This window comes from Harpegnathos saltator, unplaced genomic scaffold (genome assembly GCF_003227715.2).
Source record: "Harpegnathos saltator strain DR-91 unplaced genomic scaffold, Hsal_v8.6 scaffold429, whole genome shotgun sequence".
NCBI classification, from domain to species: Eukaryota; Metazoa; Arthropoda; class Insecta; order Hymenoptera; family Formicidae; genus Harpegnathos; species Harpegnathos saltator.
Genome location: NW_020230238.1, coordinates 208,856 through 234,292, shown reverse-complemented (window position 1 = coordinate 234,292; position 25,437 = coordinate 208,856). Strand labels below are relative to the sequence as shown.

Sequence of the window (25,437 nt, the reverse complement as noted above, 5' to 3'; positions counted from 1 at the left end):
CAGCACGAGAGCCGTTCATCTATTCATCCCGAACAGAAAGTAAGTTGGCCGTTGCTACTCTCACCTTTCTCACGGATATCCTCAAGATGCACGGATCGAGCACGCCCGTGGATGCATTGGCGCTCATCTTGCATAAAAACTCAAACTTGGCGTTCCACCTGACCGTGTGCTCTTGCACTTCCTCCCTGCGAAAATACGAAACGTTTACAGCCGAGGAAAGGAACATGTATGACGAACGCGGTGTATCACGGGCACGCGGGGGAGGGGCGGGGGGGGGGGGGGGAGGGGTGTTGTATGTGATAAATAACGTTCGATTAGAGAGACGAGAGAGATTGAGAATAATCGCGAGAGTCTGCTCGCGCGTCTGAAGAATTGTTAGCGTTGTAAGAAAAGTACGGCTAATAATCCGAGTATTCGCGCTGATCTGACAACGCTCTTGCATTTTTAACAACTCTTCGCATTTCTCCCTCGCGGGAGCTCGCGTTGCTCTTCTCCGTCAGGTGGCCGCGGGAGCGTGTAAAGAGCAGCGCGGAAAGAGAAAGACGCGCGCACACACACACACACACACACACACACACACACGTCCGTCCGTTCGTCCGTCTAATGCAAATGAAGGCAAATTGGCGCGTATGCATAATGCCGCGCGATCAGCGTTTCAGTTCCGTTGGGAACACGAGGAGGAACACGTCAATGAATCATGATCTGAAATGACAACGCGTCTCTCCTCTCCCGCCTCCCGTCCCACCTCCTCTTCCTTCACGGGTCCGGGTCCTTGACCGACATATCTCATTAATAAAACGCGCCGCGATTAATATTTAGCGCGTCTCTTCACTTCCGCTAAGGGTGTTTCCGTCCTCCCGCGTACTCCCACGTCTCTTTAACGAACCAACCGTTTCAACACAACACCGTTGCCGATAACTTTATCAATGAAATTGCAATTGACGCCTCGCCACTTGATTCCCATTAATTTTCCTCGTACAATTTCTTCGTACAGTCTCAATTATGGCGTTCGATGATGCAGAAAACCTCAATTGCACGCATCGAGACCCATCGACGTAATAAATAGTTCCGGCGGCGGTTTCGCCGGAGGGAAATCGTTAAATGCCCATATTATTATCAATTTTTTATTAAGCTCAAGCGGAATACGGTGTATTTCTGTTACCTCCGATAACCGAACTTTGTACAATAAATCATTGACGACCCACTGCCCCGCGCGCCACTATATAATGGTGTATGATTATAAATTTAACAGCGGAATGTTTGCGTACGAGTTATACATCTCTCTGCTACAAAGATGCGTGCGCGTACAAGCCAGCTGACGCGGTGCAACGCGTCGAAAATAAAGAAAAATAAGAAAATTAACCGCCGGTGGACTATATATATGGTTAAAATTAGTCGCGACCGCATGTGCGCGAATATTCCCCCGGCTAAATCGAAATCGCGACGATAATACCTCCGTCGCGTCGGAGACGCGTACTTTCTCTTTCTCTTTCTCTTTCTCTCTCTCTGTCCCCGCTCTCTTCATCCCTACACCGATGTCCGTCTCTGCCAGCCCTTTCTTTCGCCCTGCAAGATATTTCAAGGGAGCTTTAGAAGAAGAATGATCAGGCCGGGGAAGTCGATATTGTTGTTGACTCATGGTGTACCGAATAATGCGTGATGACACGAGTTCTAAACTAAAATAAACCTCGTCTGCATACCGCCCACCGCGCTCTGTGTGAGCGCCCACGTAACAGTTCCCCGAACAACTTACTTCCTTATCGCAAATACCATCGCAACCCCCGCCCCTGTTGTCGTGACAGAGAATATCGCAATACGCGCAGTAAGTGGTAAGGAGTCGCGCTCGAAACTCGGCGGAATGTGCGACACGAATGATATCGTCGCGTAATCGCTGATGTGACAAACGTAATCGGGGAAAAAGAGCATTTTTTTTTCTAAAAAGTTACGGCAATTGTTAAGAAATATGCTATTGTTTCTTTTTCTAGTATTTTTTAGCTTATTCTTGTCTCTGGCATTCTAGTATTCCTTTTCGCTGCATGCGATAGCGCCCTTACTTTCTTTTTGGTTGTTCTCCACGTTAGATGCGCGCGCGCGCGCGCTTCGCCCCTTTTTTTGTCTTTCCTTTTTGCGCCGAAGCGAAGGTACGCGCACGTTGCACCTGTTATTATCATTGTTACTCTTATTATTTTTGTCTCGATTCCCAGCACGAAGCAAGGGAAGAGAGAGAGAGAGAGAGAGACTCTGCGTGCGAGCTCTGCGTGCGATATTGATTCGTTTGATATCTGTTTAATAACTAAGTAATAAACACATTCTTTAAAGTAATTCCTCTTTTTAAGGAAAGTTAAGAGCAATGAGTAGTTAAAAATAACCAACCAAGTGACTGACGTCTATCGAGCGTTTTATACCTGCGTCTGCATCTGACAGCGGGCGCGCGCTGTTTTACAGTATTATCGTGCCGTTACATCGGAAATGATTTAAACGAAGGCAATAATGTGCGCGCGCGGTATCGCCTATCGCTCTTGCTCCTTCCCTCCCCGCGAAGCGTATTACACACGTGTGTGTGTATATTAGAGTGTATATTATTAATAACACTGTGAATATTAGAGTACGCTTTGGACTAAAAAGTTAAATTTATTCCACGATAACATCCACATATGTTTGATAACAAAGACACGAATGGGGGGGAGGGCGGCTACCGCCGTTTGCGTGATAAACGTTAGTAGGAACGAAACGTTCGTATCGTCAAATTTCTCACCGTTGAATGAAGCACTCTCGTTCGCGATGCTACCTGTGGGACATATCGTTGTATCGTTGATACAAAATATCAGAGAATACACAATATCCGGCGTCGTAAAAGTCGCAAAAAGGACCTGGCAAGAAAAGCAAGAAGATGGCGAAACAGCCGAGCTCGAATCAGGAGTTGAGAGATATGAGAGAAGCGACATCGGCGATAACAACAGTAAACGGCAAACGGCGGCGTCGCGCGGAGTACATCACGTGCCGCGCGCTCGATGAACGAGGCTGAACGTGAGACTTAACTGCGGACGAAATCGCGCAGCAAGGGATAAGCAAGCCGGCGCCGCGGCGAATCCGGCGAAAAATCGATCTCGACAGTAATGTTTTATTCCTCGAGCCGGAAAGTCGATTTTAATCCCATTTCCGCACGGACATTTATCGTCGTCTCGTTTTGTCTCGAAAAGTCATCAGCGTGCCAGCGAAAAATCGCGGTAAGTCATAATTCTCGGTAGCGTATTTTAATGCGCTTTGGAGTCGCATCTTCGCGTCCGAGCGTCCGACAATAATGCAATTTGCATTTGCTCGTGCGCGCGCGCGCGCGGGCGGGGCGAGAAATCTCAAAGGAAAGACACCGCGATCTTCTTCGTGAGACAACTGTCACGACCAGCACGAACGTGACGAGATATCGCGTCGTCGGATTACGAAATAACATTCAACCGTGACTCAAAGTATCGACGTAACGAGTTTTACTTCCTTCTCGTCTCGCGCCTGGTCGAGCCTCGTGCGCACTGTAGGTGCATTGTCCTCCCCGCTCGCGAATGAAAAGGATCCCGTCCGGGGGGGGGGAGTCCTCCTCCTCCTCCTCCTCCTCTTTTTCTCTGAAGAGCATTATGCGCCTCCTAATCTCCCTCCGCTTATTTATTTCCGGAGTGTTTTCCATTTCCAAGAGGGCTTAAAAGTGTTACTCGCGTCGGCCACGTGACAAGAGGCTGTTGAGACGTTCGCAGATTTATCACCCATTATTACCCTCCGAATAGTGAACATCGGCAATAGCGTAAATGCAATGAAATGCAATAAAACTCGATCGAATGGCGTGTCTGGCATCGAATTCTGAGGCGAATTGTAACGCGTGTCAAAGTAAAAGCTGCCGTAAAGGTGCGGATGAAGGCGAGAGATTGAGAAATATTTCCGGAACGCGAAGAAGATATATTCGCTGCGAATTACCAAGAAGACAGCACTTCGTTCCCGTCCGGAACAAAGGGTGAAGGTAAACGTTTCGCGCCCGACGTCGTCGAGGCGAGGAAAGTAAAGCTGTGTACTACGGCGCTTCGCAGACGCAGCTGGAAACCCGTTGAATTCCGGTATTCGCGGACGGAATGCGGCGCGCGTATGGATCGTGCGCGGTGTCGGAAAATATGCTTAATGAAACGCTTCTGAATGTCGCGACCAATAATTTCGCTGGCAAGCCGACGCCGCGCAGCGCGCGCGAGATCTCTCTCGTTCGACGGCCGTAAAATTGTTTCAAAATCGTCGCGGATAGAAAACGCTGCACGACGCGAAAATTCATCTCCGCGCGCGCGCGCCACGTGGAAGCAACGTTAGCAAAATCGCTCTCTCTCTCTCTCTCTCTCTCTCTCTCTCTCTCTCTCTCTGCGCGAGAACGTCTCGGGGAAATACGTGACGTTCTCGTCGCTTCTCGCTTTATCTTCCCATCCATAATTTTCGCTTTTCTTTCGTACGTGTCCGAGCGGAACGGTACCGAAGAATTTTCTGCGGAAGAGACCGACGCTAGTATGCGGGTTCGTTATCCGACCATTATCTCGATAGAAAATTTCATTAGCTCAATGTAATACACACATACATGCATTAACGACGCTGCGACGGATTCGCGGAGGTGTGTGTGTGTGTGTGTGTGTGTGACGAAACGACGATGAACATTGGGTCAATACTTGAGCGACGACGTGGGCGTCGCGGCGCGTCGACGGCGCCAAGGATCGCACACGCGGTTGCGGCCAAAGTTTGGCCGGAACGAACATCGCGAGCCAATTGTCGTGGAAAACCGGGACACCCGATAATCCGTCGGGACGCGCGAATGCCCCTGTCCCTTCTTCGCCTTTTCGCCGCGTATGTTGCCATTGCTGCCTCGCCGGAAACTACTGGGATCACATCGCAGAATTTTGCTAATAGAATTTCCCCTCCAATATATATTACGAGTCTATCGCCGAAGAGCGTGTTTCTAACGTGTTTCTTCGTGCGTGACGCGAATTACACTTTGCGCACGATCGGTGTTCCCCCCAGCCTAGTTTCATAGCCGCGAGTACGTACGCGTAATGTTTATTAATTAATTCCTTCCGTCAACTCGAAACGTTCCGTACACATTTCCACGGAAAAAATTGGAAGATCTCGAGACCAAAGTCGTGCGTGTCTCCTAACTCGCGCGCCGTAAGCGCCGAGAGTAGTTAAGAGCGTCGCGGAACGGGGGATGCTTTAGCGGGTTTACTATCCGACTCTCGACTAGTAGCTATCGCGTTAGATTTAGGTGTCTCGTAGCAACGTAGACCCGTAACAAAAAAACGCACGTGTTTGTAGAAAATTTATCGATTGATCAGCCCGTTCGTCAAAACGGGATGCTAGAAAGTGCCGCTAATGAGACGGTCGCGTGCCACGTTGCGTTGGCGGAAGGTCGAAAGTCAAGACCTTACACGTTTTACAGTCTGCGGGAATCCGTCTCATGTTCATTTGTATTTTGTGGTATAGTCGTGGGGCGCGAGAGCAATCGAACGCAACGCAACGCTGCGTTTCGTGTTGAGTCGAGTGTGTGTGTGTGTGTGTGTGCGTGTGCGTGCGTGTGTGTGGAAGGGGGCTCCTCTCCACTCCGTTTCTTCCTCTCAAGGCTATTGACAATAAATTATCGAAGCATCGAATGCGCAGACGGCGTGACCACTTGGAGGTGAGGCGAGAGAGGTGACCGCTTCGTGATCGCTAATAATTTGCGCGAAAAGCTCAATTCGCTGCGCGACAGTAGCCTTCGAGAGATGGCGGCCTCGTTGCTCGTACACACGCGACTTAATTATCTGCGCGTCATCGGATTTCGCTCGGCGTATCAGCTACTGCGCGCCCTGAAAGAAGCAGAACCAGACTCGAAACGTATTACCCAACCTGCGAGCCGATCCGGGCGGGCATTTAATTTAGCCGTTCGCCGAGCGACTCTCGTAATTCGATCGTCGATCCCACCTAAGGCGGTACGCTCGGTATTATGTCAGATGTCAACAGGTCGGTCACCCTATTACGCGTTCGCTGATTTCTATTAGCCTGATATTGCTCAGCACGGTTCTTCACAGCTGCTTCGCGTTTCTATCTCTCATCGGATCTCGCGCGATTTTTCATCAGGCGACGAATCTTTGTCGCAAACGACTTTGAGCGTGGGCTTTCCTCGTCAAATTGATGAGGTGAAAACTATAACCATAAAGCGTTTCAACAGAAATCGATTGCTTTACTACGATGCCGATGACGCGCAAGCGAGAATAATGCATGTCGAGAGACATTCGTGCTAAATGCGAGCGCTCAATAATTATCCGCAATATAATCGGCGTGGCGGACAAGAAATGAAATGAGATAAGAAAGAAAAGAGAAAAAAAAATTGATACGGAAAGCGGAATAACGAGTTTTTTTTTCCCCGATTCTATCACGACTTCATCATCCTCTTTGCGAGAAAACGAGATATGGTTTTGCTGGAATCTTTTACTCGACCGAGAAGAATCGCCCGGGAGCGAAATGGGAAAAGGGAGCAATTCGCGAACGGAGCAAATCAGCAATACGATGAAATGAAAGATCCTGCAGACCACTGCAGTGTGGTCTCGTCGAGCGCGAGCGGTTTAAGCGAGCCGCGGCGCGTTCCAGATCCACACACGTCATTACTTGGCGCGAGCGTAGCGCGCGGGGGGCTCGATATTCTAAAAAGGCGAAAACGCCGTCGTCTGCTGCCGATCATACGTCGTGCGTGCGTGCGGGCGGACGGATGAGAGTGGAGCGAGGACTTTTCTCGACTGATTTCCAAGCCAAATGCTCGCGCTACGTGCCATAGAATTCCAAACGAAAGAGCGGAGAGACGCGGCTAAATTCAGACAAACGTAGACAAGTGCCTGCGCGCACGCCAGGCAGCCGCACCGCACGCGAAACCGGCGAAACCGGCGAAACTCCGACTCGATCGATCGCGATGCGATGCGATGCGATGCGATGCGATGCGAGCAGCGAGATGCGGCGGACGATAAGTGCAAAGAAATGATCGGAGCGCAAGCTCTCCGTCGCGATCACGTCTCCGTAAAGAGTGTAAGGCGAAGCGCAGTCTCAACCGTTTCGCCACATCTCTTTACCGCCATCACTCTCACCTTCGACACCCGGTATAGGTCCGGAGAAACGCGAACGACTGCAACAGTTGCGTTAGCCGTGGGCAAGGCTGTTTCAAGGCTGTCGAGATTGTGTGTCGTTTGCGGTTTTGCAACTGTGCCGACTGTGTGCGTGTGTGTATCGCACAGCGCCGCGATCTTCGATCGATCGCTTTCTACAGGTACAACGAGAAGCGACATTCTCGCGAATTTGCAATCATCAACCCTGTGTGTGACCCGCAGACATCCAAGTCTCATCGAAAAATATTTTTTATACTATAACCAAGATATCCTCGAATGTCTACGCCACGACCTCGATACGACATGTTTTTACGTGGCTGACTTTTTCGAGCGCCGATTGCCGTAAATTAGAACGGACAATCGGCGGACTACCACCCGGATCGGAACCACCAATGGAATCGCGTATATACATATACGGACAACAATACAGATATCTGACTTGGATTATTCATTTCACTTTTTGCTGCGCTGTTCTCGTTCCGTTCAAACGTATCTACTTGCTTGTTATACGTACTGACGACCGAAGGGCAGCCTGCTTGAACGAACCAAACGCCCTAATCGCGGAGACGAGAATCGATCGTCAGATCCTTCAACGTCAAGTCAACAGCTATATTTGGCCTCACCTCGCACGTGAATCCTCGCCGAGAATATCGCTGCTAAGGACGTACAACGTCCTACACGTCAAACCCGTGATGCAGGCATCGAAATATTCGACTTTGGACATTCGCGTTAGTCGCGGCATGATGCTTGCGATATCTGTTATCGTGTGCCTCACCTTGAATGACGCGCGGTATATAACGATAGAGGAAAAAAGATAATAGTGACCGGCGATATTTTTCATCCACTCACTCCTTCGCGATAAGAAGAAGAATGGAAACTTGCAAAATAATTATACGCGTTATTCCTTGTCATTTGAATTTCATTATATATTGTTGTCTCAATGTTTTAAACGAACATGTTTCATCAACAGTACGGTACAGTGTTTCACGTTGCATCATCGCGATCTCTTCCATCGTCCTCACATTTTTTCTCATCGTATCTTAACGACCATAAATCAGAAAAATCTTGCTCCGATCGAAAGAGAGAGAGAGAAAAAAAAAAGAGAAAAAAAAAGAGAAAAAATCGCAGAAACGACAGCAAGATGTCACCGCGCGCGCACGCGCTGACCGCCGTTCTATTGCGGAATCCATTACGATCTCCGCTCCGCTGCGCTGCGCGGACATCGTCGTACGGTATACGTATCAGGAAGCGTTTCAAGATAAAGAGCGGGCTTATTTGCACGGTAATAAAACTATCGAGCGTAGTTACACGCCGCTAAAGCGTAACTACTGTCGCTCGCTCGCTCGCTCGCTCGCGCGCGCGCGTGCATGGCCGAAGGCATTTCGAGCTTGTCGAAACTTGTTGAAACGTAGCTCTCGAGAAGTCGCGCGTCGCGCTCGACGGTGACGCTCGACGCTCCTTGTGATCCGTCGGAATAATTATGAGCGACGTAGCTATAGCCGCTTAATTGGAGAGAGGATGTAACGGAAACAACGCACTTCGGCCGAAGTGCGAGCGCGAGGTGCGTTCTCGAAATTTGGCCTTTTTCTCGATTGGCTCGGTTGTGGTTCGAGTCGAGATTCGCTTCGCGACGCGATCGGCAAGTACCGTCGCGCGTACCGCGGAAAACCGTTCCGTAACTGCAGGAGAATAACGCGCGCGCGCTGTAACTGTAAACGAGCCACCGTAACGTATCGGGAATTCACCGAGGCGAGTTTCTCGTGGTTCTTTCTTTCTCCTTTTCTCTAGTCAAGTCTCTTTGCGACTCTCACGAAACTAGATGCGTGTGTTGAATTTTGAAGGAAGGTTCTCTCTCTCCCCCTCTCCCTCTCTTCTTCAGCTCTGGCACAACGGGATCGAATCGTCGTCGCGTTAATGAGCGGGCGCGTATTTTTATCGCAATGTCGCAATGGATGTTGAATTATGTCAGTGTGAAGCACAGGACCGATGAAACTAATATTCGGACTCCACTCTGATTCCGAAGAACGAGAACTCGCGGGAAACGCGTGAAACGCTCTAACGAGCGTGCTCTAACCCTTGGAGACGCCCTGATGGTTGGATAATCTAATTTGCCCTATTTGTCTCTCACGAAGCGCGACACGCGCGCCGACTTAAAATCCCGCTTGTTCATTCGCGCCGTGTTCGCCATGTTTCTTCATGAATTCGATGCTCAACAACGATGCTCGGATCTGACGCGACGCCGCTTTCCAATTCCGTTCATTTAGCAACCGACCGTTGCGTAAATTCAGCAGTCTTAAAAGATCGACCGAGAATACAAGTCCGGCTGTATCGGAGCTGTGTCGAAGAAAAATTGCAAAATTTTCGCGTCGTTGACGCGATCCAATCTCACAGGAGATTGGATTCTGACGGCGGGAAAAAATTACTTGCCGCGAAATGGCGTTATTTGCGATACAAGCGGAGAGTCAGTTGTTTGTACAGACGTCGCGAGCTCGCGGACATGTTTGCGCATGACGGCGCGGGCGGCTGCGAGAGGCGAAAACAACGAAAGCAAAGGAGGGGAAGCACCCGTCGTATGCCGTATGTTGCGGCGACGATGATGTCATTTAATAATAATAATAATAATAAGCGGAGTTTGTTCACGGAGTTTGACGCGGGCGTCCGTGAGGAAAATCGCAGAGAATTCCCGTGGACGAGGATGAGACGTGCAAAATTCGTGTCCGATCGACCGGAGACACGGCGGCAGGCAGCTCACGGCCGTGAACTCCCGCAGTCTGCATCGTCCCGCCGCAGACTGACATCATTATACGCCATTCCGCGTGCAATCGCAATGCACGCAAGCTCAACGGAAAGCCAGCCAGCCAGCCAGCCAGCCACCCGCCGCGTATCCGTCAAGCTGGAACGCTGGAACGATCGAGACCGATCACGGATGCAATCGATATATGCTTAACACACGTCTGTAAGTAGCGCCGTCGCGCGCGTCTTCGCGATTTGCTAATCGCGGATTTCGTAATCCTCGCGATCACCGCTGTGTCGAGGCAGATTTATTAACATATTCTGCGGAATCGATATCTCCTACGGACGGACGGAGATATGCAAATCCGATTGCAGAGTTATGTAAGAATCTCGTCGATGCGGTGCGGTGCGGTGCGGTGCGGTGTGTATGTACGTTGGCATTAAAAACTGGCAGAAGCGACGTTGAGTAATGTCGTAAGATTAAAAAAATAGATAAGGGTTGGCTAATATCGTCCGATAATTCTCCGATTCTCAGGAGAACGCGTCGAGGCTTAGTCCCGAGGGTTGCTCCCGAGGGAGCGCGGACAAACACCCCGGTGCTCTTTCCCCCGGTAGAAATTCAAGAACGGAAATAAGCGCGCGCGCGCACGCGCGCACACACAGCCCTCCGTCCGCAAATATCCGCTCGTAAACCGACGAGTAACCCACGCGCGCGATGCAGAATCATATTTACTAAACTATATTGACCCCTGTTTGAACAGGAAAAAGTCCATCATAACCGGACGTTTAAAGTTTCACGGCTCTGTGCTCCGTTATCCACAAGTCGACGGGCTCTCACCTAACATATTACGAGGGCGTTAAAGTATTCATTCACGCTTGGCCTTTCGTTGTCGCAATAACGCGGCTACTCTCTCTGTGCAACTGCGTTGCGATAATGCGAGCAAAGAGCCTGCACTTTGCGCGAAGAAGAGTTCAGTGGCGCGAACTAGAAAATTTCATTTGCTCCAACACGACCGAATTCCTGCACGCAATCCCGCGCCGCGTCGCGCCGCGCCGCCACGCGACGTAAACATCCGCGAGCGTCGCGAGGCTCGTTTCGGAACGACTCTCCGACGGCACGGTTTAATAAATATGCATACCCATACGAGCGCGGTTCCGCTAGACGGAGAAAGGATCGGCGACTGATGAAAAATTTCGCTTACGGCATCCCGTTGAAACGCGAGGACGATTATGCAATTACCGGTCGAAAATGGGTATCGTGCGGCTTGCTAGTTGCGAAATTGCCGGACGCTACACTAGTTTTTCATCTGATTTCGTGCGAGCGAATCGCGCGAGCGCAGCGAGAGGCTTGCGCCTCGATTCAAAATTCCTGTTCGAAACGAAACGCGACTGCGGCGACGGCGGCGGCGGCGGCGGCGGCGGAGTTGAGATTCTTCAGCACCAGCTTCATGTGCTTCATGTGTGAGAAAGCGTCAAACCAATCCCACATACAATCACATATTTCACTTGTTTACGTAACATTACATCACATTAATAACGGTAATCATTATCATGTTGTTGATGTTCATTCTTCGTGCCGGATATTATTAATATCACAAATAAGCATTTATCGATTACAGATATCAACAATGATATCGTGGATATTAATAATAAATGACGATTGGACGAATTCGGCGAATTCGGTAAATTCACAAGCGAACACACACACACACACACACACAGGTAACATTTCCGATGATTAAATATCTCTCTTAAATTATTCCGATTAAATTATAGTCATCTTTTTATCGAGACGCGTCTCATCGATAGAGATAAAGACAAATAATTTCCGCAGTTGTTGATCCGTGGTGTCGACAAGTTTTGTGCGTTATCGCGTTCACTGGAAGCGTTTCTTCACGTCGCCGCGTGTCGGCGACGTGAATTTCCGCGTTTCCATCCGCGCCGTGCTTTCTGGTAATAATAGCTGTAGCTGTATCGATGCGCGCACCTATCCACTACCACTTGTACTACACATTCATGCACCATGCATGTGCATGAGGATACATTTACCTGCTTATCGGATAAATTTGTGCGGCGATGAGAACCTTCCAATCCATTTCGTATCTCGTAAATGCTCTCAGGCGGTATCGAGCGGTAATTCGAGCGATTTAGGAGAATGTCAAGTTTGTGGATATTTTGCGAGTAATCATGTAATTGGGAGTTATCGAACATTTTCAGAAATTACACAATTACGTTTCATTGTCGACTTTTGCCAGGTGTCACCTGGCTATTTCTAAAATTCATTTGTAAAAATCACGCGCGAATCGACGCGCGAGAGCGTTTCACGCGCGACGCGCGTCCTGCGCGCGTCAAATTGCACGCGAAATCGCGAGCGTTTTGCTTGGGAAGGCGACGCTCGGGGACGCGTGGCATTGCCAGTACCATTTCCGCTAGCGGCGGCCACTTAGCACGCGCGATCGCCGTGCGCTAAAATTAAATGCTAATTAACTTCCGAGCGCTCGTAGGCGGAGGCGCGAGCCGCCTGCTCCGGAGGAAATGTACCTTCTTCCTGAAATTTGCTCGAAGGTTAGCGAGCGAACTTTCCTGCCGGTCGGTCGCTATATATCGGTATATGCCGGACGGATTGTATATATTTTCTAAAACCGGCGGAAGTTTCTTTACAAAGCCTGTGTTTCTATCTCCTTCATCTACTTTAAGAAGCTTATCTCGCATTTTAACTGACGATTATCAGCCGCAACACACATATTGATTTTACATTTGCGAGTACACTGATTAAGAGAGATTCTGATTCTTGCTTCTTCGTATGAATATCGTATTCCGAGTCCATTGTTGTTTGGCGATAATCGCGATAATCAGTGAGATAAAGCGATACGTTATCTCGGCGAGCGTGACGTATCATCAATTCTTATTGTTCGCGAGACAATGTACGTTGTAATACAATTAGCATTGCTCGCAAGTGGCCTCGTGAATTTTTCATTTCCCCGAGGTTCTTTCGTTGTTTCATCGGACATCGGATCCTGTTCACGATGATCATGATGAATTATGCTCGTCGCGTCTCGTATGAGGTTTTCTGCTCTTCGGAACTTATGTTCAACACAACGTGATCACGTGAGGTACGAATTCGCCGATGCTGCCGATGCTGCCGACGGCGCGATCTCAGCCATAGCTAATCAAAAGTGCGAAGAAAGCACTGCCAGGTTACCACCTTACTTGTTACCGCGAGAGAAAGTGGCGTTGATCTAAGCGGGCTGTGCAACGTGCATTCTTTTTCCTTGCAGCGCGCTTCTTCTCGCCACCGGCCGCACCACCGCGCACCGCGTCCGGCGCCAAGCGGCCGACGACGTACATTCGAAAACAATTGCTCGATCTGTGTGATTCTTGTCTTGAATGCGAAAAGCATATATCGTCGACGATTCAGCCCCGCGTTATCCCCGCGTTTGTCCCGCGATCGTTCTGGCGTCTCTATTCGTCGTCGATTCGGCGTCGAACGTCGAAATCGATGACAGCGCGTATAAATTACGATACCCGGAGTAACGCAGCGGCCGTCGTGCCGTGAAAGCGATACAAACCCGAGAAACCGACTTTGGGATCAATGCCAAATCAAAGCGCCTCTCGACGTTCTAATCGAGGCTGAAAGACCGGTTCGCACCGTTTCAGCACCGCCCGCGTAACCGAGGATCGCCTCGACCTTTTCCACATTTTGACCTCGACACGTACGCGGTCTCTCGCGATAAAAAGAACGCATCTCTCGTAAAGATTCCAACTTTGTTGCAACAAGATGCAATTTATTATCGGCGTAGCAAGCTGCGAAGAAGTTGCCACATGTCGTGACGCCACGTGCCAATTTTCGGAACGTTTACATTATGTGAACATTATGTGAAGTGGTGTGTGTGTGTGTTGCGCGAAGAAACGCGCAACTCGCCATCATTTTGTCCGGAAATGTCACCGTACGAGCATGTTTCGTATCGAGCAGCTATGGAAGAATTAACAAACGGTCGCGACTGAATTGCAACGTGCGATAGTCGTGAAGCAAGCACGCTTGCAAAAAGACGCGAGAATGCCAGATCGTGTGGAGTTAGATCGAATTGAGCTTCCAAACCAAAATGCCTCTCGAGTTGAACTCGAATCTCTTTGGACGAACGTCCTCATGCCGTAGAAGTGGCTTTAAACGACGATACACTTGGTCGTGTGTATCGCAGAGAGTATCGCAGGTGCGGCCGAAATGGCTTTCTACTGCTTCAGCGTTCGCTGCCTGTCGGCTTTTAAAATTTTACCCTCAGCGAACGAGTTTAAGTCGCTCGTTGTCGGATGCGACGTGTAAGATGGAGGGCCCTGATTAGACGATCGCCGAATAAAAAGAAAAGAAAAAAAAGAAAAAAAAAATATACGGGCGATAAATTTGAACGTATAAATTGTGAAAAAATTGTTGATCTTTCCGCATGCGTCAACTGCAGTTCGTTGTTTAGATTGACTCGGCCATTTTCAAAGAAGGCCTTTACTCGGAAGCGAATTCTGCGCAAACTACGCTCGGGAACCCGGATCCCTGAAAACTACGGACGCGAAGAAACTCTACTTCTAGAAGATGAAACCGCCGCTAGAGGCGACGGAGGGAGAAAATTTCCCTCCAAAGTAGTCGAGATGAGTAAGTAGTCCATTTGCCGGATTGGTCGGAGGAGACGAAAAAAGCCTCCGAAAGAGACTCTTCTCAGTGCAATTACCAGCCAGGGTAGCGAGTTCCACAAAGCGATTCATCTGTCTATTAATTAAATGAACAGCGTCAATGTCGGGGTACGACCGATTACAAACAAAACGATCCAATTACAGTCGCCGCCGCATCGATCACGACAAATGTTTGCGGCAGTCGTGCTGTAAAATTAAGTGAATAGTAGCCGACTGCCTATCCATTATTTCGTGCACATTTTTCAAGTGAAGAAATGTTCATAAGCTACATGTTAACATTAACACGCGGGAAAAGTTGATGGGAATCATTCGGGTGGTTCGATACGCCTTGACGTCGACGTTGACGTTGACGGAACGCGAATCGACGCGAATCGACGCGAATCGAAGAATTTCAAACGTATGCGTGCGTGATTGCGCCGTGAGTACAACACTGAACGAGAAAGATAAGCTGCCGATCGAAATGACATCCCTTACTTACGCTGCGATATTGCGCGCACGTTGGAGGACGTTTGTAAATAAAATAAAAGCAGCGCTCGCGACGACGCGCGGCTAAACGACGAGCGAAAGGAGAATCCCCGAACGCGATATTCCATCCCGCCGTGACTTAATCCAATCGCGGAATATATATTTGACGTCGCTTCGTCATGTACGTGCGTGCGTGCGTACTCGCTGCTACGCTTTATATCATATATCCCGCCGTTTTACCCCGCCGCGGCGCTTCGCACATGTCGAATGCAACTTGGCGGAAAGACGATATCTCGACGCTCGACAATTGAAAATCCTGAAAAGCTGATTGCGTCTCGAGACGGAGGTATAACTACGTTACATCCTTAATTACACCTGTCGGATACGGTATCATTATATCGTTTGAGGCCCGATCATGATTCCGGCCGGTTTCATAAGAAGCGCGCTTGCGCGTGCGCCTCTGCAAAACAAACAAAAACTTTACGTGAAAATCACGCGAAAATTACGTGAGACGATGTGAATCGCATATGCGGCATCCAAGCCGCATATGCAGGATGTCTCGCGAATATACCGCGAAATTTCATCGGGGACTCTACACATCTGAAAACGCGTAAGAGGAATATTGCGCATGCAGTCTTGGCTAAAGATACTTTTCCTATATCCCGTGAACTTCAAAAATTTATGTGACAAATTCACGTTAAGCTCCTTTAATTTAGGAACCGGAAAGCCGGTATTTACAGGCATTAATTGCATTAAGCGTACGTAAGCGTACAGTATGCCAGCGTTACGTAATCGCTCCGAAGCATCCGTGAAAAATTTAACCGTTGATATGTCAGGCGGAGCATTTGTTTGCCGATGTTATTTTCACGTTCACGATGCCCTTCTCAACTACATTTAAACTATATTTAATTGAAGCGCGTTACGTAATCGACCTGCTCACCTGCCGTAATGCTAATTGCGGGCGATCTAAAATCTCAAAATCGATGTTCGAATTCCGCTCGTCCGCAGTCACGGCGGAGAGAATGCCGTACGAATAAACGCTTTGCAAACCGACCGAGCGTATCATTCTGTGTGTCGGCGCAAAAGACATTAACACGTTGCGAGTGATTTGCGAACACGCATGCTAATTGAATTTTCCGTCTGAACGAAATCCAAAGTGGACGCACGATATCGTACGCAGTGTTGGGCATCTTTGCTCGATTAATTTTAACGACGAATTTTTTGCGGCATATATGTAAGAACGATGGTTTTTCGAGACTGAGAAACCATTTCTCTCTCTCTCTCTCTCTCTCTCTTGTAATTCGTTTCCTAGTTATTACTGACTGAAAAATGCGCGATACGACGCACGCTTAATCACGGCATATGCAAAAGCGAGCAACGTCGAAAAGAGCAATCTCTAGCCGCGACCGCGTACAGGCGGTACTCTACTCTGCTCTCTAATTAGAAGCTTCCGCGAAGCGACCCGTTGCGAGATTCCGTTGCGTAGACTTTTTCGGCTAAAGAATTTCAGATTACATACATAGTGCGGCGTTTTGCGGCGCCACCATGTGGGCAGTCGACGAATCGCGGTCAACAACAAGCGATTCGGTCTTAAAATAACCTTCAACGTGCGATCAAAACCTTCCGCTCCTCCCGTGTGAAGAGATTCCGTCGATATCGTTCCGGATTTATGCTTCACGGGAATCTAGTCATGTCGGTCGGAAGAAGAATTCTAATCGATCTTGCGATATCAATCGCATTAAAGTCGAAGAAGGCAGATACATTGCAGGCAGCTCACGCAGCGCACGATCGGTGTCGGTTTCGACAAATCTGGCTCTCGCAACTCGAGTTTTATATCGAAAGCCGTGCGGCGCTTTTCCTCGCATATAAAGTAAAAAATCCGTCTCAATGTTCGTCGCAGCATCAGGGACGATCTCAACCCACGACGTTTGCACGCTTGCTGTGTCAGTGCTATTAATGACGATCGTCATTCTTCACGAATAAATGACGTGCGCGAGGAGAGTCTTTAAATGCGATTTATTGCAACTCGGATCGTATACGTGGACGGAACGTGTCGTGCATTTGATTGCCGAGAAAAGAAACGACGTGTCATACATCGTCGTCGTCTCAACGGTGCGTAAATGCCCGCGAAACAGGGATTTCTAATCTGTACAATGTCACGCGTGCATAAAATTCTACATCACCGATCAAATAATAATACGATAGCGGTCTCACTGACGACTGCGCCGCCGCCGCCACCGTCACATACACAAACACAATACACTGTTGTACACTGAAAATACGTATGTATAATTCTAACGACGAAATGTCGTCGTAATTGCGAGTGGTATGCGTATCGAGACGTTTCTTCTTGGAGAATCCAAGCGGAAATGAGCAGCGATATATGCTGCAAAAATGCACATGAAACAGCACTTGAACTAACGCACGCACACACAGAGTGCAAAACATGCGACGATAATTAATATCGTAGTTTGTGGTTTTTCGTCCGTAGGAAGCTCGCGCACGCACTCTGGCGAGACCAAACTCGCGCTAATTAAACAAGCGGCGAGAAGTTCGCTTGTTCGCCGCTTGTTTAACCGCTTATCCAATTTTTATCATTTTTTATTACTTTCAGTTAGATTAACTAAGGTATTAGGTATAAAAGTGTTCTCGCTTTTTCATACGCGTGCGCACAGTAAAAGCGAGACGAATCTGTAAAGGCGTGACATCGCAGTCTCTATTGTGCGCTTTAAGACGGCCTTTCTCGTTGTTGTCACGCTAATTAGATTTGGAAAGAGTAACTCTGTGCAGTAACTGTGTGTGTGTGTGTCAAGTATAAAATGCATAGTCATGATATTCGTACAAATCGCGCAGTGTTATGTGATATTGGACTTTAAGCCGATGTGACGTAGTGACGTTTGACATTAAGAGGATGGAAAAACGTCTCTCTCTCTCTCTCTCTCTCTCTCTCTCTCTCTCTCTCTCTCTCTCTCTCTCTCTCTCTCTCTCTCTCTCTCTCCTCTTCCTATTTTATTTTATCTGCTGCTTGAGGAAAAGATGTATTATTCCGCGGAGTAACACGATACACAATATCAATAACGCACATACATGCAGACAGACAATTGTCTTAATTCTCTTTGACGTATTATAGATAGTAAATCAAGTGGTATCACAACATCTCCTGGAATCTTGTTTTTATCTTTAAGAGAAGGAAATCGTCGTAGAAAATATTACGGCACCAATAATAGGCCTCGCTACCCGAATAAACCGAATTTCTCAGAGGTGCCGAGTGTCTCACGGGGAATTTCCGCGATCTCTGGAGGAGTTCTCCCGTTTGCTCTGATTTCCTATCCGACGAGCAATTAACTGTCACCCAATCAACATGCAATGTAGGAGAATCGTAGCAGCGACGCAACACGTTAAACTTGCGGCGACTTGAAGCGACCCATATACTGTAACACTGCAGACGATCTCGCTTTTCCTCGGAAGAGAGACGTGGAAAAATATACCTTACGTCAACTGACGACCGCCACTGTTACTGTCACGACTGTAAATCCAGCGATGATTTTTTCACGCCTACAGCAGTGAACTCTGAGTGAATCATCGCGATTTATATCAGCTGCGATGTTCGAATCGCGTCGAGCCTCGGTGGTTATGACTCTCGTATGTTGCGAGTCTCAAGTCCGCTGATTGATTCTCACGTAGAATATCGCGTAGAATCGCGCGCTAATACGCTAATACAAGATTTGTGATCAGAGCGGAGAATCGCCGTTGGGCAAAATGGGCGAACACGAGACAGCACTGCTGCTGGTCGGATAGCGTAAAACGAACAACGATAATAAACACGTGTCCAACTTTACGATATCACACCGGCGCGAGAGGTGTGTTTACGCGAACCTTCGACGCGTCCATCGCGCGCGCGCGATGGCGAGCGCGAATTTTATATTTATCGCGCGGGCGAAAGGTGTTGCACGAAAAAGAGAACTCGTTCGTATTACGTTCGATTACGACGGCTAGTAGTAGTAGCGTACATGTAATGGATTACGAAAGACCAATCGACGACGAAACTCGGTTTCGCGTTACGAAATAATTATCGAAATACTTTCCTCGAAACGCTTGCGTAACCGACAGGTGCGAGAGACGACGAATAGAAGACGCTCTCGTTCGACTTTTCGTTCGGCTATCCGCGATTATCCGGGCCTTTCTTTCTCGCCCGAAAAGAAAATCTCGCTTCGTCAAGAGACACTGCTAGCATGAGCGGCTTGTTATTTTCAATCGGAAAATTCACTCTTTCTCGCTATCTCTCTATCCTTCGTGTTCGCGTTCCTCTCTTTTTCGCACCGATGCAGAAAAGTAATTTTGCGGATAAGAACGTGTGTCGCATATCTAAATTTCGACATTCCCATATCGGTAACATTTTACATTTGTATCAAAATTCATGCGTTCATTTAACTTTGAATGCGCATGTCTGTTGCAAAGTACGTATAATAGCTAGCAGCCGTTTTTGTTTTCAATCAGTCGCACGAGTGACGTGTGTATGTTAATTTGGATATGTAATACAAAATAATGAAAAGATTACACAAAAGATAGTACAACAGTGCAGTATACACGATAATTTTTGTAACTTTTTGTCAATAAAAAGCTTCGCACTCCGACAGGGTTATTTTGATTACAAGATGTACACACGGTGTTTCAACAACGTAGTTACCGTGTATTATTAAATATGTACCGCTAAAACAAAATTTTTCAAACGCTTTTCGATGTGCTGCTTCGATGGCGCGTTTTGCAGGCTTTCCGAATGTGTTTATTCGGATCGAGTACAGAGTACTCAATTTTTACTAAACTTTTTACTAAACTGGCCGGTTTCAATGCCGCGAAATTAATCTCTTAAGCCTTTCGCTCCTAATGGACGGCACACGGCAACAAATAAACCAATAAATATTTTACGAAGCATTCGCAAATCCGTTAACGAGAGATATCAATCGTAAAAGATATATAATTGTCACTTGTGAAAATAATTCTATATAAAAGGATTAAATAAACCTAAAAATGTCGGTTTCGCATTTGATTAGTTTTTCGGTTCAAGCGTGAAATCAATCAATCTAAGTAAGGCTTTGGCTATCTCGACTGCGTGCCGTTCGTTATCGGTTATCTGTGCTCTATGGATTTAGTTGTTGGCTTGTATCGCGGAAAACGACGTACTCTTTTCTTTCCGAGAAGCGGCGGTACATTACGATACCCATACGTTTTATCTTTTTTCCCGTATATATCCCTCTCTCTCTCTCTCTCTCTCTCTCTCTCTCTCTCTCTCTGTTATTTTGCTATTTGCCGACATTACTATAGATAAGCTCAACAGAGATCGATGCCCGTTAGGTTAGTCGAGGGGTCGAACATACGTAATTGCGATATCACGAGAGAAACGTGTCCTTTTATTCATGCGACGAAGGTCTTTTCATTTTTCTCGGGGCATCCTTCTATACGAGACATCGTCTCGTCTCTAAGCATATTTTTACACAACATCCTTAATATATAACATATAATATATAATATATAACAATATATAAACAATACATCATATCCAAGTAAAAGTTTAGACCAAGTACTATTGTATATTGAGACTGCGCAACAACTTTGACCCGACTGATAAATTAGCTACATTGTTAAAAGTTTACAATTTTATAACGTCACACGCGATGTGGCTTATCGTTGGTAGTTATTGTACCCCTATGCGTGACTCTAATGCATACGTTCTATCGAACGAAAAATAGTACGAACAAATTCCCTAGACAGTGCCGTGTGATGTAAAATGCTGAGTAGGTCTTACAGCCATTACAAGATAATGACTGGCGAGAGTCAACACGAAAACGCGAGTGACGATAAAATGCGACAAAAATATTGTTAACGTAGTTAAAAAGTCGGGTATCTTCACGTTTCTATATATATATATATATATATATTTGGTTAATTTGATGATTTTGAAATTTCCAAAAATCAGCAAGTTAACATGAGTCAGGGCGCTATTGTAAAAATATATTCTCGAGACTAAATAGAACAAAAAGTCTAGTACCACTTTTTCTTCCGACAACTAGTTAGCGAGATATCGTAAGTTAAATATTGAAAGAGTTATCAAGTTTTCCTTCAACATCTAGAAAAATATTAGGTAAATGAAAAAATACTTTAGACAAAAGTTGTTCAAATTAATTGGTGGAAAAAGACGGTGTAATAAAAAATCGCAGTTTCCATTTCAGATCTTTATGTTGATCTTGACGGGATTTTTCAAGGTTATCCCAAGGTTAAATTCATAGCGTCAGTAAATAGATCCTTTGAAGCCCTACAAATTTTGTCTCAAAAATATTTTTCTCTAAAATGTCGCGTTAACGAAAAAATCGGGTGACCCGGGTGGTCTGAAACACCCGGTGCACACATGGAACATATATATATATATATATGTACATACGTAGGTATGTATATATGTATGTATGTACAAACGGGAAATATTACCCCTTGTTTCTTTCAAACTATTGTTAACTTTCTTTTTAAAGCATATCGTTATTGTGGAGTTAGAAGTCAATTAAAAATAGACCTGTCATATATATATATACAGCGGCGATACTGTTTGTCCGCATCGGTAATTGCAACGAACGCGGTAGAGTAACGCGTATCCAGTTTCCAACGCATACGTCTCTCGTTGGACGTTGGATCATCGCGGAATCAATAAATTGACACACAAAAGCTCGTTCACGCGTCAGTAGCGTGACTCGCACGACGCTGACAGCAATGTCAGTAATAAGTGCAAGCACGAAAAGGTTTCCGTTTTTCTACAGGATATACATGCGACGCATATAACGTATATAAATCACGTTTTACGCTGTATCGAACTCTTCGTTACTCCGTTACGTTGTATACGACGACGGCGCGCACCAGCTTGTTAAAAATTCCGCGTCCTACTTCGCTTACGAAGATTGAGTTGAGTTTTTATTGTTGTTTATTAACGCCTCCTCCGGGAACGATTGATCGAGTGGGGGACGTTCGGTCCCCGGTACAAGGAACACGCTTTTACGCTTCTTTGTGGCGTTCTTCGTGGCGACAAGACTTCGCGGCGGAGCATTCTTCCCACGGGAAGAAAATGCCTCGCAGGCGGTCCGCGATAAATATTTCGCGGTTAAAGCGAGGGCGAGCACGTGTTTTACAGTCGATGAGGCAGCCGCGCCGCCGCCAAACAACTGACGTTTGCCAGCTGTTAGGCTCCGGCAGCGTCAAAAGAGCCCGAAGATAAGGAAAACATTGTTAATATGTCACGACTCGCGAGTTTTGTTCGTATACATCATATCGTATGAATGTACGCGCTCTTCTCGCGAGCTCCGTGTATTTACATAACTCTGCGGTCCGAGTTTGGACAAAGATCCGAGGCGGAGGTGAAATTTGAGACTATGGTCTGTATAAAAAAAAAAGAAATAAAAGAAAATTAAAAGAAGAGTTGCACACACACACTGAATGTGCGATTTAAATGGTCGAGGAATCGATCGGCGACAGACAAAGACGTTAAATGAATTAAGATCGTTTGTGACGTTCGTTGGCAATTAACGTGCGTAATTGAAAACGATCGTCTCGCGATGTGTCATGTCTACGCGCATGCACAACGAGCACACGTGAGGGTGAGGGTTAAGCGTACACATACGCGTGAGTGAATGCGTGCGTGCGTGCGTGTGGGACAACCGCGGGTAATCAATAAGTTGCTCAGCTAAACAATGTCTAACGTGCGAGTCGCCTTCGGGACAAAACGACAGCTGCTAGATCCACATTTCAGACAAATCATTAGTCTCTGTTGCGACTGACCCCCCGAAATAGTAGTCGAATAGTAGGACATGTACAAAAGAAGGATATAAAATGTTACGTCTGTTGGAAAAACAAGCAGCAACAACTTCGAAACATTACTTTAACAAGATGTAGATGTAGAGTTTAGAAAGTTTTTCCAAAATGTATACTACTTTACTTTTAAGCGCATCGCTCTTCAACGTAAATTCAACGCGACCAAAGTCTCGCTCGATAATTCACGTAGATTTGATCTTTCTGTTCTTTATCGTATTGTTATATTCTCGCGATCGCTGCTTTTGACTTTCTCACTCAGGTATATTATAAATTCCAGTCCAGCAAAAGGATACATATAAACACGCACACACACACACACGTTTCCCTGTCTTGTTAAGACTCGTACACTCCTCCTCCTAGCTCCTAGCTGCACAACTTACGTAACGATCTTCAGCGCGAACTGTCTCACGAAGAATAACGACGTTTGCACTCGCGGTCTGGAACAACGTAATCGCGATTTTCTCTCTCGAGACACACGACACGAGAGAGAACTTTGCGAGCGAACTTTATCGGCAAGTTTTTGTTGCGATATGAATTCTCAGGGATGAAGGGGATTCGTATCGCACGTGCAGCTGACGGTATTTCAAGGCCGGTCTAGATGGAAATATCGGTCAAGGTTGGACAAACGTCGTTTGTCCAACCTTGTCGTGAAGTGTCGAAGGGCGCGTTTCTGTAACTGGCTCACCGGTGGTTGCTTGTACACGTGAAAATTGCTCGAGTGAGAGAAACTCTCGAGTTAACATCGTTTAATCACACCTAACCGACAATGCTTTCCCTCGGCCCTCGGTTTCTCAGGTAACTAAATGTTTCTCCAGCACTAAATGATTTCTCTATGTATTTTGCAAGAATTATCCACGCAGACGCAACTGTAAAATGCGATTGCACTTGTAAAGAACATTAATGCATAAATTTTGCATAAATTTGCGACCCGTTTTTGCACGTAACATTTTTGTCCCGCCGTTTATAGTAGTTTTATTTAAAGTTATCGCATCAAAGAAACGCGATTGAGGCTGCATTATTAACATACGGTCGAATGTGCCGCCAATGTTTCAAGGTAATTTGAAGAAAGGTTAGTCAGGAGTGAGACTCTCTCTCTCTCTCTCTCTCTCTCTCTTTCTCTCTTCCTCTGTGTTAGTTTGTCTCTGGTTGTCTAATCAATACTTGAAATCTACGTGATACACAGATTGAGCTGGCGACGGTAAAGGCGAAACTGGTGCGCGCATGGCCACTTATCCAAAGGAGAATATCTTCGCTCAGATCGCACCATCAAATTCTAAAATAGCCGCTCAAAACGAGCAGTAATTTGGAAACGGTAAAATAAGTATCGCGAATAAAATTCAGCGCGACCCCGAAGGATAGAAGGAAAGAGAGAGAGAGAGAGAGAGAGAGAGAGAGAGAGAGAGAGAGAGAGAGACAGAGAGAGAGAGAGAGAGAGAGAGAGAGAGAGAGAGGGGGGGGAAGAGAGAGAGAGAGAGAGACAACTTGACCAATTTCCTCGGGGCGGGGGGATGTGGTTGCGCAGCTTTTGCCACAGTATAAAACGCGCACAGCATAAAACACTTCTTGACTCAGTCGTATAAAAAAAGTGTGATATGCTGCGATCGTTTCGAGCCTGTTCGAGATGGAATCTATAGACTGAAGTCACAGAGAAGAGCGTTCGCGTCACAGAGATATCGCCGATATCGACGCGTTGTAAGATCGCGATCGAAAGGTCATACTCGCAATCGTACTAGCGTACTTGGGACGCGTTGTACGTGGGATGATTTGCGTGGGTCTTCAAGGTCAACAACGACGGCGGGAGACGGAAATGCGCGGGGGTGTTCATTCGCGCAGTCGATGAGTTGGCAATCCGGATGATCGTTTGGCAGAGGGTCCTGGCGAGCTTTAATACGCTACTGCCACTGTGCCACCATCGACCATAGTTTTTTGTCCTTCCCGTTTCCGAGCTTTCTGCTTTATTCCGCGGCTAACGACGCCGGAGAATGGAAGGTTGCTTCTTCGTCGCTCGCGTCTCTCTCATTTCGCTTCTGTCTCGGCAAAATTCGATGGCGGAAAGATAGTGCTCCTGATTTGCGAGAGATACATCACCGTAGCCGAGGATAGCCCAGCATTAAATCTCTCGCGAAACGAAACAGAAGTCTTTCGAAAAAGCGCGAAAGCTTCCGTTTTCCGCGCTCCTCGCGCTGCGAGGTCTCGAAGGCATTTTGCCATCGCTCAACTTTTCTCGGCTTTTCTGTCCAAACGAGCGAAGAAGTGATCTTCAATTTACACCTTCGTTACTTAAGAGAGTGATAACTTCTGAGCTCGACGTATCAGAAACACTCGCGAAAGTTCGCCAACTCGCGAACTCGAGCGGGGATTAACAAGGTCCGAGGAAATTCAGTTTCCAGCAACGCTCGCCCATTTGAATTTCTCGACTCCGTTCGTCCGTTCAACCGCACCAAGTTTCGAGATCGCGAACCGTCATCGACTCTCGCGAATCTTCGTGAATATAGAATATAATCTACCAAAAGACAGTATACGAATTGCGCGGGGGCGAGAACTCTAGATTTCACAAATTTTTTCAATT

General features: G+C 47.0%; 1 protein-coding gene across 4 annotated transcripts in view; it reads right to left on the bottom strand.

Moving 5' to 3' along the window:
- LOC105192678 (uncharacterized) overlaps positions 1-25,437 on the bottom strand; it is a 50,346-nt gene that overhangs the window by 10,299 nt on the left and 14,610 nt on the right. For all 4 annotated transcript variants that reach the window (XM_025301560.1, XM_011156956.3, XM_025301562.1 and 1 more), the window contains exon 3: positions 65-185. In XM_025301560.1, the coding sequence (XP_025157345.1) occupies positions 65-185 (121 nt within the window). The remainder of the gene's footprint in view (positions 1-64; positions 186-25,437) is intronic.